This window comes from Pteropus alecto, unplaced genomic scaffold (assembly GCF_000325575.1).
Source record: "Pteropus alecto unplaced genomic scaffold, ASM32557v1 scaffold25, whole genome shotgun sequence".
NCBI lineage: Eukaryota > Metazoa > Chordata > Mammalia > Chiroptera > Pteropodidae > Pteropus > Pteropus alecto.
In genome coordinates this window covers 33,752,468-33,768,574 of record NW_006441955.1, presented here as the reverse complement: position 1 = coordinate 33,768,574, position 16,107 = coordinate 33,752,468, and the positions used below count along the sequence as shown (strand labels likewise).

The window sequence follows — 16,107 nt, the reverse complement described above, 5'->3', positions numbered from 1 at the left end:
TTTTTGTAAAAAACATTTTATTGCTACAAAGGGAAACATGGTCACAAAAAGCCTTTAAGCGTATCTTAACGCAAAGTACTATTCAATGTCCAATGCAGTAAAAAAATACACATAGCACAAAATACTTGCCCAATTTATCTCTTCCAGGGTAAGTATTCAAAACATTAATGCACACTTGAATATATACTCCCAAGAGCAGCATTTAAGTTCAAATGATTAGAATAGATATACTAACAATACACATCTGTTATCCTAACACCAATAAAGTAATAAAAACTAAGCTTAAAAATCATACAAACAATTTATCGAATATAAGTTTGGTAGCTATAAAAACTAAACTAAAATAGTCTTACCTTCATTTTATTAAACAAATGCCAAACATTTAGAAATTATATAAAACAAATTTTAATGTGTGGAATGCATGCAACATGGGTGTTAACACTCATATTTTAAACTATTTAAATTCTTACCCTTTTCCACATTAGGACAGAAATTTAAAGCTTCTTTTAAATATGATACCTTATACTTAATTTTCTTCAGCTTGGTCAACAGGGAAGCTGACAGGCTCTGCCTTTGCTTCTTCCTCTCCTTCCCCCACTGCCTCTCCTCCCCCCACTGCCTCTCCTCTCCCCACTGCCCTTTCTTCCCCCACTCCCTGTAGGTCCCCTGCTTCCTCGACATCTCCCACTCCCTCCTCTATTCCTCCACCTTCTCCTGCTTCCTCTACTTCTTCTACTTCTTCTCCTTCCCCCACTTCCTCTTCTTCTTCCTCCTCCTCTTCTTCTTCAATAGGTTCATCAATCTTTTCTTCCTCCTCCTCGTCTCCTTCTATTTGCTGATCTTGAGAATGATCTTGAATTTCAAAAGGATTCTCACCCTAAAAACATAAGGAAAAATAGCTTTTAAAATCAGGATTCCTGTTTCTACCAGTGAATGTTTTACTTTCTATATCATAAACATAAGTATTATTTGAAGCATTTTAACTTATGATGAATGCACTAAATATCTTTATGTATATACATTACTGAAGTCGTTACTTTACACTCCATAAACTAGAAGGCTTAACTGAATTTCTAAAATTATCAATAGTGTCAAGTAATACAAACAAATAAACAGTAAAGAAGAACTGAAAAAGGTCTCTAGAGTTGATCATTATTAAAGCTGAGTGAGAGAACTTGAAGGATTTATATATTATCCCTTTTACTTTCGTAAGTTTAAAATTATAAATTATAAAGAATAAAACATTAAAAACTTTTCATCTGAAAATTAGGTCACTGGTAATCTTAGAACAGTTTCAAAAGGATAATATAAGGGAAAGTGAGACAGCAATGATTGCCCAAGAATTATCACAATTTCCTGTGAAGCTCTCAAAAAACACAGACCCAAGTCCCACACTCTGAAATTTTAATTCAGTCAAGTAGTGGAGCTCCTGCTAAACACAAATTCCTAAATTAATTTCAGACCTCTTGAATCAAAATTTCCAGAGAAGAATTATGGTAACCCGCATATTTAAAAAGCATTTTAGTAGATATTTATCAGAGAAGTTTGGAAAACCCTAATTTAAAAGGTCTTAAAAAGGGCCTAGGCAAATTTTTGATTTTAGCCTCACAGGTGATTCTAATTACATATTTCCAGTTGAGAACTACTAGGTTAAAGAGTGAATAATATAAAGTGCACAATGCAGGGTAAACTACCTTTTTAAGTGTGGTGATAGGAGATAAAATGATGGAGAGGGCCAGGGATTAGAAAAAGTTATTTTTAGTTTAGGAAACTCAAAAGCATGTCTGTGTAGGGCAGGCAGTAAAATAATAGGAAAAAGTCAGAAGCAAGTAAGGAAAGAGTTAACTGATGAAACAAGATGAAAGGCAAAAGGTATTTTCCTTCACAGATGACAATAAAGGTGAGGAAAAGATACATAAATGTAAGGCGGAAAGGAGAGAACTATCGAGTTCACATCTAATGGTACATCTCCCTAAGAGAAAAGAAAATGGGAAGTAAGGGAAATAAAGATGAAATCTGGATATGTGAAGAGCAGAAAAGGTTTAAAAGTCACTATAGGAAGCATAGTACATTGACTGGTAATAAGTAAAATTATTGTGAACTGCAGTGAAAATGTGGCAAACATAGTACTGGCACAAATTCATGTGGTTTCAGCAAGACAGACAGTAATGCTGGGAACTTGTAAGTGGCAGAAGAACAGATAAGTAAGGAATTTTAGAATGGCAGCTCTGCATTGTTGTTAGGCCCGACCATGAATGTTCAGGCCAGGGAGTGAAGGTGGAACGAGATGATACAGTTGGAGAATTGGTAAAAATTGATGAACTGATTATCTTCATAGGACAAAGATTAAAAAGGACATTGTCAGACTGAGAGCACTTGAAAGTGAAAGAGTTTAAAGCCATGACCAGAGCTCCACCCACAGCAGATTTTCTGGGGAATGACAGCGGGGCACAGAGCAGACAGAAATGCTGAACAAAGGGAAATCATTCAGCAATGTGACACCAGTGCTTCTTGAACTTTAATGCATATAAATCAGTTCCTGGTCCATGGATCACATTCAGAATAACAAGGTTTTACAGTAGTTCTCCTCAGTTCAGGTACTTTCTCCCCATAAGTACATGAGCAAGACACTCTATCAGTGATGTCTCTCATTTCATGAAGTGACTCTAAAGTATAACTTGAAAAACCTATATGGAACTTCTAACTTCTCTCATTGTATTCTTCTCTCATGTATTCTTCTCTCATTAAAAATTACTTTCAGAGAAGTCCTAGCCACAGCAATCAGAGAAGTAAAAAGTATCTAAATTGGGAATGAAGAAGTAAAATTGTCATTATTTGCAGATGACATGTTACTATATAGAGAGAATCCTAAAGATTCCATCAAAAAAACTGTTAGAACTGAGAAATGAATTCAGAAAGGTAGCAGGATACAAAATTAATATTCAGAAATTGGTTGCATTCTTAAAATACCAACAATAAACTATCAGAAAAGAAAAATGAAGAAAACAAGCCCATTTACAATAGCAGGATAAATCAAATCAAATCAAATCAAATCAAATCAAATACCTAGGAATAAATTTAACCAAGGAGGTAAAAGACAGACCTGTACTCAGTAAATTATAAGTCGATGAAGAAATTGAAGAAGACACAAATGAATGGAAGCATATACTATGCTCATGGATAGAAAGAATATGGTTAAAATGCCCATACTATCGAAAGCAATCTATAGATTCAATGCAATTCCTATAAAAATACCAATGAAATTTTTCACAGAATTAAAACAAATAATCCTAAAATTGATATGGAACCATAAAAGACTCCAAATAGGCGCAGCAATCTTGAGAAAGAAGAAAGTTGGAGGTATAACACTACCTGACATCAAACTATACTACAAGGCTATAGTCATCAAAACAGCATAGTACTGGCATAAAAACAGACACACAGATTAAATGACCACATAGGCTTGGGTTTATTTGATCTATGAAAAAAGGAGGCAAGAATATTCAACGGGGTAAAGACAGTCTATTCAATAAATGGTATTTGGAAAACTAGACAGATAACATGCAAAAAAATGAAACTGGACCACCTTCTTACACCATATACAAGAATAAATTCAAATGTATTAAAGACTTAAATGCTAAGACCTGAAACCATAAAACTTCTAGAAGAAAACACAGGCAGTAAACTCTCTGACAACGCTCTTAGTAACATTTTTTCTGATATGTCACCTCAGGCAAGAGAACAAAAGAAAAAATAAACAAGTGGGACTACATCAAACTAACAAGTTTTGCACAGCAAAGGAAACGATCAACAAAATGAAAAGACAACCTACTGAATGGGAGAAGACATTCGCCAATGAACATCAGATAAGGAGTTAATGTCCAAAACATATAAAGAACTCATGCAACTTAATACCAAAAAAACTAACAATTCAGTTAAAAAATGGGCAGACAATCTAAATAGACATTTCTACAGAAAAGGCATACAGAGGATCAACAACATATGAAAAGATGTTCAATGTCACTAATCATCAGAGAAATGCATATCAAAACCACAATGAAATATCACTTCACATCGTACATCAACAAACAAGTGTTGGCAAGGACGTGGAGAAAAGGGAACCCTTGTGCACTGTTGGTGGGATTGCAAATTGGTACAGCCTCTACGGAAAACAGTATGGAAGTTCTTCAAAAAATTGAAAATAGAACTACCATATGACCTAGCAATTCCACTTATGGGTATTTATTTACCCAAAGATCCAAAACACTAATTCAAAAAGACAGATGCACCCCTATGTTCACTGCAGCATTAATTACAATAGCCAAGATATGGAAGCAACCTAAGTGCCCTCAGTAGACAACAGATAAAGAAGAGTTGGTACATACATACAATAGATTATCGCTTGGTCATAAAAAAGAATAACATAGATGGATCTAGAGGGTATTATGCTAAGTGAAATAAGTCAGACAAAGACAAATACCGTATGATTTCACATATGTGTGGAATCTAAGAAACAAAATAAATGAACAAACAAAACGAAAACAGGTGCATAGATACAGAGAACAAACAGGTGTTTGCCAGATTGGCTAGGTGAAAACGGTGAAAAGATTAAGAAGTACAAATTGGTAGTTACAACACAGTCATGGGGATGTGAAGTTCAGCATAAAGAGTATAGTCAATAGTATGGTAATAACAATATATAATGCCAGATAGGTACTAGACTAATTGGGGGGATCCCTTTATAAATTATATGTCTTATCACTATGTTATACACTTGAAACTAATATAAAATAATATTAAATGTCAACTCTAATTGAAAAAATTTAAAAACTTCCATACATCGATAGAAACTATTAACTTCTCTGTCACAACAAGGATAAAAATCTAAGTTTTCCTAATTTAGCTATGATTCTCTTATCTTTTTTATGCCAATATCTCCCATAAAATTGGATATCAATTAAGGCTGCACTAGCTTTATAAAAGTGGTGTCGAGAATGTAGTAAAGTGACAAATATGATTAACAAATCAGAAAATAGGCCCCTAAGAAACAAGCCAAAAGAAAAGATTTATTCAGCTTGGAAGTCATTTGGTTGAGGGATAATTTAGTGCTCATTAAGTATATATCAGGCTTCTTCACAGAATACCTGTTAATCAGAAAAACAGCCAAAATAAACAAAACTTCTCTCATGTATAAAATATAGATTTAGTTACCAATGTATATAAGAAACTTTTGTAAATTTTCAGCATAACAGCCCTTTGAAGTATAGAATGATTTTAAATGAGGTATTTTATAAAGATTCAAAAACTAACCTCTAAAATTTATTTCTATTATTTTCTGAATAATACAAAGTTTTTGTACAATAAGTTCATAATATGTAAAGAAGAATTTTCTGTAAAGAAGGATCACCTCAGTAATATATGGCAAAAATTGTGAGAAGCAGTGGACCAAGTATACCTAATTGTTCACATCTTAGTTTCCTAACATTAGAGGCAAGCTATTCTCCTGGCCTCCTGATTCCATGAGGAGCTTTTTCTGAAGCAACATATCTGACCTCCTGCTTCCCCTCCAACTTTATCCAAGGAAGAGGAAAGACTTATCCAATTAGAATGCTTGAAGAAGAAATTGGGTATGTACAACTCAATCCCTTCTGGGTCCCGCCTTTGGGGTCTTCCTAGCAATAGAAAGGGTACATTCCAGTCTGTTCTACATCATGCGATAAACTAGGGGGAACCTGTTGCTGTCCAGCTGAACTAGTAACAGAGGCTGGGGGGACATAAGCCTATCTACTGTAGAAGTGAAATCTTAAAAGGTCCATAATAACTGCATATCTAAAACATATCTTTCAAGTCATCCTTTCTAAAAATCAAGAATAAAGCCAACATTTTGATCTGCTGTCAGACTCCTACGTAGCTCTCAAATGATCCAGAGCTACAAAGGGGTTGAGAGAGGAATAGCTTATTGCTCCCTCCCCACAAAAAAATCCCAAAAATTAGGAAAAAAATGTTTTACCTAAATGCAGGCCACTAAGTAAAATTCTTCCTAATGTTGTACTATATTTAAAAATCACAAAGACTTATTTTGTCACCATTTAATTATTACAATACTATAACTTTGAAAAGTTTATGCTCAACATCTTACCTTAACAAAACGTTCGTATCGCGCCTTCACTATTGGATTATTTAAAATGCTTGTAGCAGTCAAGACACTCTCTCTTTTTATTTGTTCCTTATAAGCCTATGAAAAGATAGAACACATTGAGGTACTTAAAACCATTCCATGAAAAATATTTTCATAATTAAAATGACACTGTAAACTCAAATCCTTAGATTTAAAATGTACTTTCTGACAAATTAATTTAGCAAGCAACAATACCTACTGTGACCACAATGGATTAAAATAATGAATATTCAAAGAGCAGATCAGCTTCAACAAAACACAACCAGTGGCCAGATAATATAAATCCAGTAGGTCTAGCAGTTGCTTTCTCTCCTTCCCACTCTACATCCACCTCCCCCCAGTGCCAACTACTCCAACTATTAATTTTTATGCTATCAGAAAAGAAAGAATAATTTTTCATGCAGTTAGAATAATTAGTCTACTTCTGAGCTGTAGCTATCACAAGACTGTATTATACAAAGGAGAAAATTTAATAATATGGAACGTCTAGTTGCCAAAAAGGTGTCAAGGGAATATCAAAAGAGAAAAGATAAAAATTTTTAAAAGATTATATGCACTCAAAGTAGCTTAAAAAAAGTCTAAGTGTCTGAGTTAAATGAGGTTCACTTCAATACAGAACATGGATTTAACACCCAGGTATGTTCTATTTAAAACTTGTCTTTTAATATTTGAATTTTTAAATTTGCTTTTCAAACAAACTAATTTTGCACAACATAAACACTTTTTTTACTTGAAAATCAAGTTTGACTAAATAAAAGCAACCCATGTAGAACAGAAATATGCTAATCAAAAAGAAAACAGTAAATTCTTCTTGAATTTTTAAATAAATTCTACTCAAAAATGTAACAATAGACAGTAACTGATAATCATACTTTTTAAATTTATTTTTCCCAACTATCAGAAAAATGTTATCAAATCTTTCCTTTATATAGTTCGTTCTAAAACACACACACATTCTCTCATAAAACTATTTTATACTAACTTAAAAAAAATGTTAATAAAAAGAACAGCTCAACAACAGCTTTTGTTTCCTGAATGCCTACTACATACCAGGCACTATTTTGCCTTTTGTATTTTAATTAACTTAATCCTTAAATAATCACGTAAGATTATCCACCCCCACTTTACAGATGGGGTAACTCAACAAAAGTTAATTTATTTGTTTAACACGTTATGTACTGAACCACAATTCAAACCCAGAAAGTCCTGCTCCGGAGCCCACAATCTTATTAGCCACTATGTTACAATGATGCTCTCGGTATCTTTAATTATTCACACTGAGATTAACAGGACTGTACACAAACAGGTAGGTGTGAAACAATGGCCTTTCAAAGACAATGAGGGATTGATGAATAATTCAATGACTTAAAGACAGATCAAAACTTACCTGTTTCCCTTTAATGTGATCAGGGGATTTTAAATGCTGCTGAACAGAACTATGCAAAGCAGGGATGTACACACTACAGGCACTGCAGTGAACAGTCTCTACTTTCATCATGTGGTCATCTGCAGTAACACCTGCAAAAGTCCATTAATAAGAAAAGAGATGATTCATATATTCTTATTTCCCACAAATCGTTTCACAATTTCATTTCCATATTTATACCCTTCTTCCCAAAAAATGATCAGAATATGCAGGTTTATGTTGTTTTTCTACCATATCTTATAAATCTGTATATGTAGATTAAAAACATATGAATAACATTAAAATTATAAAGTATAATTACATTTCCTAATCATGTTATATAATCATGCTGAAGTCTATAAGTCCATCCCCAAAATGTACTATAAAACAAATGTGATCTTGTAGTAAAATAAAAATCTGATTGTGAATGCTGGTGGGTAGGGACAGGGGAAAGATGTCAAAATTGGATTTATAAGGAACAAAATATATGTTGGATCTTGAAACTGGTGATGAATGTTTATTACAGGTGAAGGTACAAACATATGCAAGGGAAAAGCGTGAGAGCAAATGGTTCTTTTTGGGTATTGCAAGTAATTCACTATGGTTAGTGCACAGAGTATAAAGAAGCTCGGAACAGAAAAATGAGAACAGAGATAAATGAGAAAGGCCTACACCACGGAGAGCTTTTTGTGCCATGACAAGGAATTTGTACTTTATCCTGTAGAGGATGATGAAGGGAGACGTTGAAAATTCCTCAAGTAATGAAATTATGTAATAATTAGGAAGACTAGAAGGAAACTAGTTAGGGAAATACTATAATTGTCAAAAGAACATATAAAGATTTGAACAAATGCAATATTTAAAGAGGCAGTAAAGAAACAGATTTGGTAGATATTTAAAAGATGAAACCCAAAGGACATAATGCTATACATACAGTACAGTAAGTAATAGGATTAACTTCACACTTTTGGCTTTGATGGTGGTGCTACCTTTCAAGATAAATGAAAGAGATATTTGTTGAGTTGTTTTTGTTTTCTTTATGGGGTAGAGGATGCTCAAAAAGAGAATAAACTTTTTGGCTATGTTGATTTTGTGGGACTGTGAAGAGATGTCAATAGGCAACTGGCTGCATGATATTAGAGTTCAGAAGACAGATCTGTGCTACAGATGTATAAGTAACTAACAAAAAAGGTCAATTTAGGCTCTGTAAGTACATGAATTCATCAGGAAGAACTATAAAGAGAGTTGATAATAGGACTAATGACAGAATGCTAGGAAATATCAACTTCTAAAAGCCTAGCAGAAAAAGAAAAGCACAAAAAGTAAAAAATAACAAAGAAATACTGAGCACATCAGGGCAGTATAGAAAGAAACCATGGGAGGAAATAGATTCATGAGAAATAAAGTTATCAGTGAAAAAGGTTGCAGAAGATTCAAAAGAACCTATTGAAGTTGGTGTTGGTATCCTGCCAGAGCAGTTTCAGTAAACTAATGGTAGCAGACAGTTGTCTACTGTGGGTAAAATAAGAAATGGGAAGTAAAGAACGGAGACCAGTGTGGACTACAGTTAAAAAAAGAAAATGGCAGGTTTTAGGTGAATTAGTGTATGTTTTTCTTTTCCTTTGTTCTTTTGGGGGAGTTCTGTTTGAGCTTTTTGTTTGTTTTTAAGATAAGAGCAAAGGCTTCAGAGAGGTAATCAAAAGAGAAGGAAAGACTGAAAAACAGAAGAGCAAAAGTCCTTAAGGAGATGAGAAGAGATAAGAAAGATAGAGGATAGATAGTAGAAAAGTATAGATGATTTCTCCTCTAAAACGGAGATGAAAGACATAGGGTAGGATAGGTAGTGATAAATTTGTAAGCATGAGAACAGGAAGTCAAAGGAGTTCATTTCTGAAAACCCACTCAGGCTACCACATATAACTATGTACTGTATCATTCTAGTGGGCATCATTTACACTGAAATGATGCCCACTAGGTTATGCTACATAAAACATACTTGTAAACTTCTAAAATAATTTGTACTTACCTTCCATAACATCTTTTTCGATTATTTTGACTACTTCTGTTTGATTATTTGTCTGCTGCTTACGAATAGATGTTTTCTTGAACTTATTCACCATACATTCCTAGAAAACAAAATAGAAAGAATCCAAAAAGTTACCATGAGCATTTAGCATATGCTGAGTACTATGCTCAGCCTATAGAAGCTAATAATTATGTTAAATAAGAACTAATATCTGTTCTCAAGGAGCTTGCAATTTAGTTGAAAAGACTATCATAAAGTACTAGGAAATTACAAAAAGCATTTACTTTTCAAAATCTATTTTAGGCATAAAGAGTACGAGAGACCAAAGAGAGCAGGACTAGTCAAGAGGTCTTCTCTGAGCAGTGAGTACTTAAGTCCTAAATGATAAGAACCAGTCAAGGAAGGAAATTATAGAAAATTGGAATTAAGGGACATAATTCTGCAAGGATATAGAGGAGTGAACGATCACTGTATATTTCTAAACTTCTAACAATTCCAACTCTTCTGCCCACATTAATTGCATGTACAATTAGCAGTCCAGTTGTAGTATCTTCCTTAAGCATCTCTGGCCTCAACTATCCTCCCTTAATCCAAACCTTCTACCCATACGATCATCCTTGGCCCTTCCACTTAACTGTGTCATCTGGGCATGTGTATGTTCTACTTCCAATTATTGTCAGTTCACTGAGGATAGTGTCTGTGTTTTCAGTGCCTATACAGCACGTTTCATAAGTTTTTAAGAAAAATTGTTGAACTGATGACCACATATTCATATTACAAAGGACTACCCAGTTCTCTGGCTCTGTATTCAGATTCTGCTACTTACTGTAAGAGTTACTAAATGCTCTAAGCATGACCTTTCATTAATAAAAATAGTTGTTATGAGGCTCAAATGAAATATCAAAGTACCAAGCACAACACCACATACATAGACGCTCAATGGATGATGGCTGAATCAGCATCAATAAGTTGTTAAAGGAATTCTTTTCCTGACACCTCTACCAAAAATTACTGTAAAAAACTTAAATGTTCTCTCAAATAACAGATCTAAATTATATTACAAAGGAGTAATTCACATCTAATTCTGGGCTAATTTTTAAGAAATTGAAATGACAGATAAAGTGTTTTTCACTTCAAAATCAGCTACTTACATGCAAAAACTCCATAACTACTTTATCAAATTTAGTTTGTTTCTGAATATGATCTAATGTTTCCTGGTGTGAAGAACTTTCCAGATGCAGTTCAATATCTTTTTCTTCAAATGTTCGGAATTTACAAAATGAACATGTGAATGCCATTCTATAAGGGAGGAAAAAAAAAGGTTTCTTTAAAAAACATTACCTAATTTACTTATAAAGAGTTCCTAAAGATATAAGAATGAAGCAAATTTTACCAGCATAAATGATTTCCTTTTTTCCATTTTATGGGTGATTTAAATTTAGCTTAAGTCAGAAAAAAACAGTATTTCTTTAAGTATCTACTGAAGAACACTGTCATTATACCACTTCACGTTTCTGGCTCACCCAGGAGCTTCTGTGTATGAAAGATGGAATCAATGTATCTACTTAATCTAGTCCTAAACTCTCCACTTAGGCCTAGATCAATTAGAAAGCCAAAGCAAGCCTCAAGAAGTATCAATTTCCAAAGTTCCACTGCTTGTTTTACACTGTTCAGTTCTCAAGCTTCCAAACCACTAAGGTATCAACAGTCAGGTGGAATACCAAACAACCATAATTTAGTCCCTTAGAGATCTTGGGTGATCGAAAGTCCTATTACCATTACACTACTTTAGGATGACTAATAGGCCTGGACTGGACAAATGCGTACATTTAGCAGCTCAGGAGACATCCCAGAATAAAACCCCCCTTTTCCTCCCATTTAATTGTTCTTACCATATATTCTTATTTTCTTTTCCTTGAATTATGACAGTTTCCTAACTGGTTTCTCTGTCTCCAGTCTTCATTTTCCAATTAATTCCTCACATTATTTATTAGATTTACTTTCCTGGTTAAGAGTATGGGATCTGGAGCCAACTGCCAGGTTTACATCCTAGCCCCTTTGTGTGACCTCAGACAAGTTACTTAACTTCTCTGGGCCTTAGTTTTCTTATCTTAATGAGATGAGAACCCTCACAGACGTACTGTGAGGATTTAAAAAATTAATAGTTGTAAAGCCCATAGAACAGTTCCTGGCACATGGTAATTATTAAATTAACCACTGTTATTTCATAAAGGAGGCAATAGCACATAACTGATCCAAAGGCTTCACGCCAAAGGCTCCTTAAGACTCAAAGAAAAAAAAAGTAAAAACACTTTCAGCTGCCATTTAGAAAAGCTCTTAATCTCTCCTATTCTTGGCTTTATCCCCTAATACATTATCAGTATCTGGCACATAAGATGTCTTCATTAAATGTTTTAATCAGATTATATTTTTTACCCCACTAGTCATTTTCAATCTACACAGGTTTCCACTTCCTGAGTATCAGTGAAACATCCCTGTTTCTTTGCTTTCTTACCTCGAGCCATGACCTCTACCTGGGCTGCCTAACAATTCCTACTGCAATCTTACCATTCTTAAATCAGTTTGAATACATTGATCCATTTCTCTGATTTCCCTGCATGCCTATGTAGAAGTCATCTCCTGTTAAGGCTACTTTCTACTTTTCTTTTGGCACTCTTCATCATGTACTGTTTGTCTAGACCTCTCACAAACCCATCCCTTTCCCCACCCCAGGATTCCTGACTTTTCCATCCTATTATACTGAAAAGCATGCAAGTATCCAAAAAGAATGCATCTCAAGAATAGTTATTTGCTGTCAGTCTCTTACCCCAACTCAAAGTAAAACTGCTCTGATAAATTAATTTTAGACTATTTAAAGGGATACATTTCCTAAAATGATAATTTAATTGAACTGATACTCTTTTGGTTGTCATCAGGTCTACATTTAAAATTATGGAGAAAAGAGTTAAATGATTTCTTCAAATCACAATATATATTATAATAACATGGTTATATCATATTTAAATCTACAACTTTTAATGGGTGAAGTATTCATATGGTAATTAAATAGAAAAATTAATCTTATAATGTTAAATCATCTCCAGATTCCTACACATCTTATACAAAATGTTCATTTCAATTTAATCTGCACCTAAGTTACTAAGTCCATTACCTTCGTCAAAAAAAGGATTGACATCAGAGCAGAGAATACGAGGACCCCAAAACAGCTACCCCTTAAAACCAGAACTCTTTATGAGTTAATTCTTAATAAATTAATTCTTAATTTTATTGTTTCTCAGGTCCCAACAAATTAGAGGTAACAAACCAGAAAGCATAGTTACAGGTTATTAAAGCTGGACACAAAGATTACACAATACCTAGCAGGCTAAAAGCAGACACTCTAAACAAAAAAATCTGAGAATAAGATACAACACAATTTTTTTTTTTTACTACATTTTACATAAATAAAACCAATGTATATATTAAAACCAAGTAATAACAAAGAGTATTCTATTTAATATGAAAAACCTATACATTTTAAAAATACCTCCATAAACAAGTTTGCATACTCTCTTCTCTTAAATGTTATCTTTTGAACTAAGATAAAGTTTTAGACATCTAGAAAATTCACTTATGTGAAACATTTCATTTCATTCCTTTCATGCTACACAAACAAGTTAACTTTTATAGAGAAAATCTATATTTTGAATGGGAAAAACATTAAATTTACTTTTTAAATTTTATATTCTTTATTTCACTAACATAAGTACTACCGGGGCAGATTTCAGAGGAAAAAAAAAAGATGGAAGAAATATTGTCCTTTTTTAAATTTCCTAGTAGCCTCTTCTCTATGCTTAACTTTACATTTTGTATATATATTTTTCTATTTTGCTTGCATTTTCTCCATGTTATTACAGCCTCTATAATCATTTTTAACAATAGCCTAAGAGCCCACGAAGAGGTTGTCAAACCTTCCACATACTTGATTACACTTGATCACTGGTATTTGTTTCATGTTTGGGACTATTATGTTTGTTTCATGTCTGGAACTATTATAATGTTGTAATGGGCATCTTTTTAGATAAAATTGCTTTTTTTTTTAGCTTATTTTCTTAGGATCAATGAACATTTAAAAATCCAAGACAGTCTATGGCCATGCTACCCTGAATGAGCCCGATCCCGTTTGATCTCGGAAGCTAAGCAGGGTCGGGCCTGGTTAGTACTTGGATGGGAGACCACCTAGGAAGACCAGGTGCTATAGGCATAAAATAATAGATATAGATAGATAGATAGACAGACAGACAGACAAACAGATAGATAGATAAGGGATTGTAAGGTGACAAGGTCCTTGCAATCTGTGAGGTCAACCTCGCCTAAAAAGTAAATAAATAAAAATTTAAAAAATAAATAAAAATAAAATAAAAAATCCAAGACATTTTTAAAAACTGCTAAATTGTTTCCTAGTAGCTATAACTAATTATACAGCCACCAGCAAATTTTAAGTGTCCTTTGTATCCTAGTTAGTAAATCAATATTTTTTACTCTGCTAATAAAATGTTATACTATTATTTAAATTTTCAGTTTATTTACCTGACAGTGAGTTTCAACATTTTCCCTAAAATTTGTTCTTTCACCAAATTATGTATTGGGCATCTTGTTTCCTTTTTTAAAAATTCTGGTTGGATGATATTTATCTAACTAAGACATTAATCATTTCTCATCTTTATCACGTTTCCAAGTTTGCTTTCCTTTTAAATTTTAATATATTTAAACAAATCTAATCATTTCCTTTGTAATTTATCATAGAACTTCTAAGCCTAGAAAAAAAATCTTGCAGATTAAAATATTCCATTTTATCTTCCTGTTATTTTCCATTTTTTAGGTTTTTTAATTAATCTGGATTCATCCTCGCTGATATGAGGATCTAAACTATTTTTCTTGTTATTGTTCAGTTGTTCAAGTAATTTCTCTTTCATTTGCAATATCTTCTTCATTATATATTATTACATATAATACATTTATTTACAGGTTAATTCAGTAATACTGATTACCTTTTTCTAAATGTATCTGTTTTAGTTTCCAAGAATACAGTACATTGGTTAGACATCTATATTGTTTGCAAAACAATCCCCTCAATTGTTCTCTCCCTCCCCTGACCCTCCACCTAGCCAATGTATTAATGCTAACTGCATTCCTTATGCCATGCTCCCCATCCTCATGACCATCTATCAACTAATTTTAGTACCACATATTTTTAACTATTACAGCTTTCTAATGTTTAATATCTAGAAGAGCTAGTACCTATTCATTTACTTTTCTTTTTCAGAATTTTCTTTGGAATCAGGATTAGAAAGACCTGATATGTTTGTATATTTGTAATATTTAGTTTTCCTATCTAAGAATATCACAATGTCTCCATACAGTCAACTTTCAAAGACTTTGTGATTTTCTTCATGTTATGACATGTAATTATTTTTAAGAATACTATACTTCTAGATTTATATTTTTGTATTACCATTACTGAATGATACACTTCTTTTTTCTTATATTTTCTAAGTGATTGCATATAAATATCAAAAATCAAAAGCATTCCTATATATCTTAGACCAAACCTTTTCATTTGACATGGGAAATTTTTCACATTCCAATTGATATATTTGTCTTTTCCAGAAAATTGTTTTCATTTGAGTCCAATTTTCCAACTACTAAGCACAAACCTGTATCCATCTCCATATTTCTCACTGTTTTTTTCTCTTCTGCGCCTTTGTTTCTCTCGCCGAGCCTCAATTCGCCGCTTTTCTTCTTCTTCATTTTTAGGATCAATTTTTGCTACGATATCAGAGAAAAACGTCAAGACTATAGATCATTTCTCTATTCTCCCTTTTTCAGTTCATAAAGTACAGACATACAAGGTTTACTTGGTGATTCTAGTCTAAAATGAACTCACTAAAAAAACCGGAGTTCAAGATTACCCATTATTTCTGAAACTTCATTTGAATACAATTATCATGAATTTTGCTACATTTACTTTTCATCTATGTGATTATTTGCTACATAGTTTTCTTTAAATCTAGTCTTTTTTTTTGTTCTCATTTTAAGCAATAACATCCATATCACCTAAAATCATCGTGAATACCACTTTAGGAAACACTGAAGTAACCTGACCCTGCATGAAAATGGAAATTAAATGAACACTGGAGTCTTGGCTGTAAAAATTCATACATATTATAGCAGCTTTCCCAAAATTTCTTAAAAAGCATAAACTCTAAAATAAAAGCAGCTTAAAAAAAAAATTAATGCAAATATAATAAAGCAATAAAATACCTGGTACAAAATTCACTATTTTAACCTTTCCTAGTGTACAGTTCAGTGGCATTAACTACGTCACGATGTTGTGCAACCATCATCACTACTTAGTTTCAGAACTTTTTTCAGCACCCCAAACAGAAACCCCATACCCATAAAGCAGTCACTTCCCACTTACCCTTTCCCCAAAGC

The 16,107-nt window shown here is 33.1% G+C and overlaps 1 protein-coding gene and 1 non-coding gene across 4 annotated transcripts in view; one reads left to right on the top strand and one right to left on the bottom strand.

Annotated features, from left to right (window-relative positions):
- Window positions 1–16,107, bottom strand: part of ZNF326 (zinc finger protein 326) — a 35,203-nt gene continuing 19,096 nt past the window's right edge. For all 3 annotated transcript variants that reach the window (XM_006919395.3, XM_015595230.2, XM_025052004.1), the window contains 6 exons: window positions 15,327–15,438; window positions 10,761–10,908; window positions 9,610–9,709; window positions 7,566–7,696; window positions 6,140–6,235; window positions 1–877 (listed from right to left, as the gene is read on the bottom strand). In XM_006919395.3, the coding sequence (XP_006919457.1) occupies window positions 527–877; window positions 6,140–6,235; window positions 7,566–7,696; window positions 9,610–9,709; window positions 10,761–10,908; window positions 15,327–15,438 (938 nt within the window). In that variant the 3' untranslated portion in view covers window positions 1–526. The remainder of the gene's footprint in view (window positions 878–6,139; window positions 6,236–7,565; window positions 7,697–9,609; window positions 9,710–10,760; window positions 10,909–15,326; window positions 15,439–16,107) is intronic.
- On the top strand, window positions 13,755–13,873 carry LOC112485902. Its single transcript, XR_003048589.1, has one exon. It is a non-coding gene; the product is annotated as a 5S ribosomal RNA (ribosomal RNA).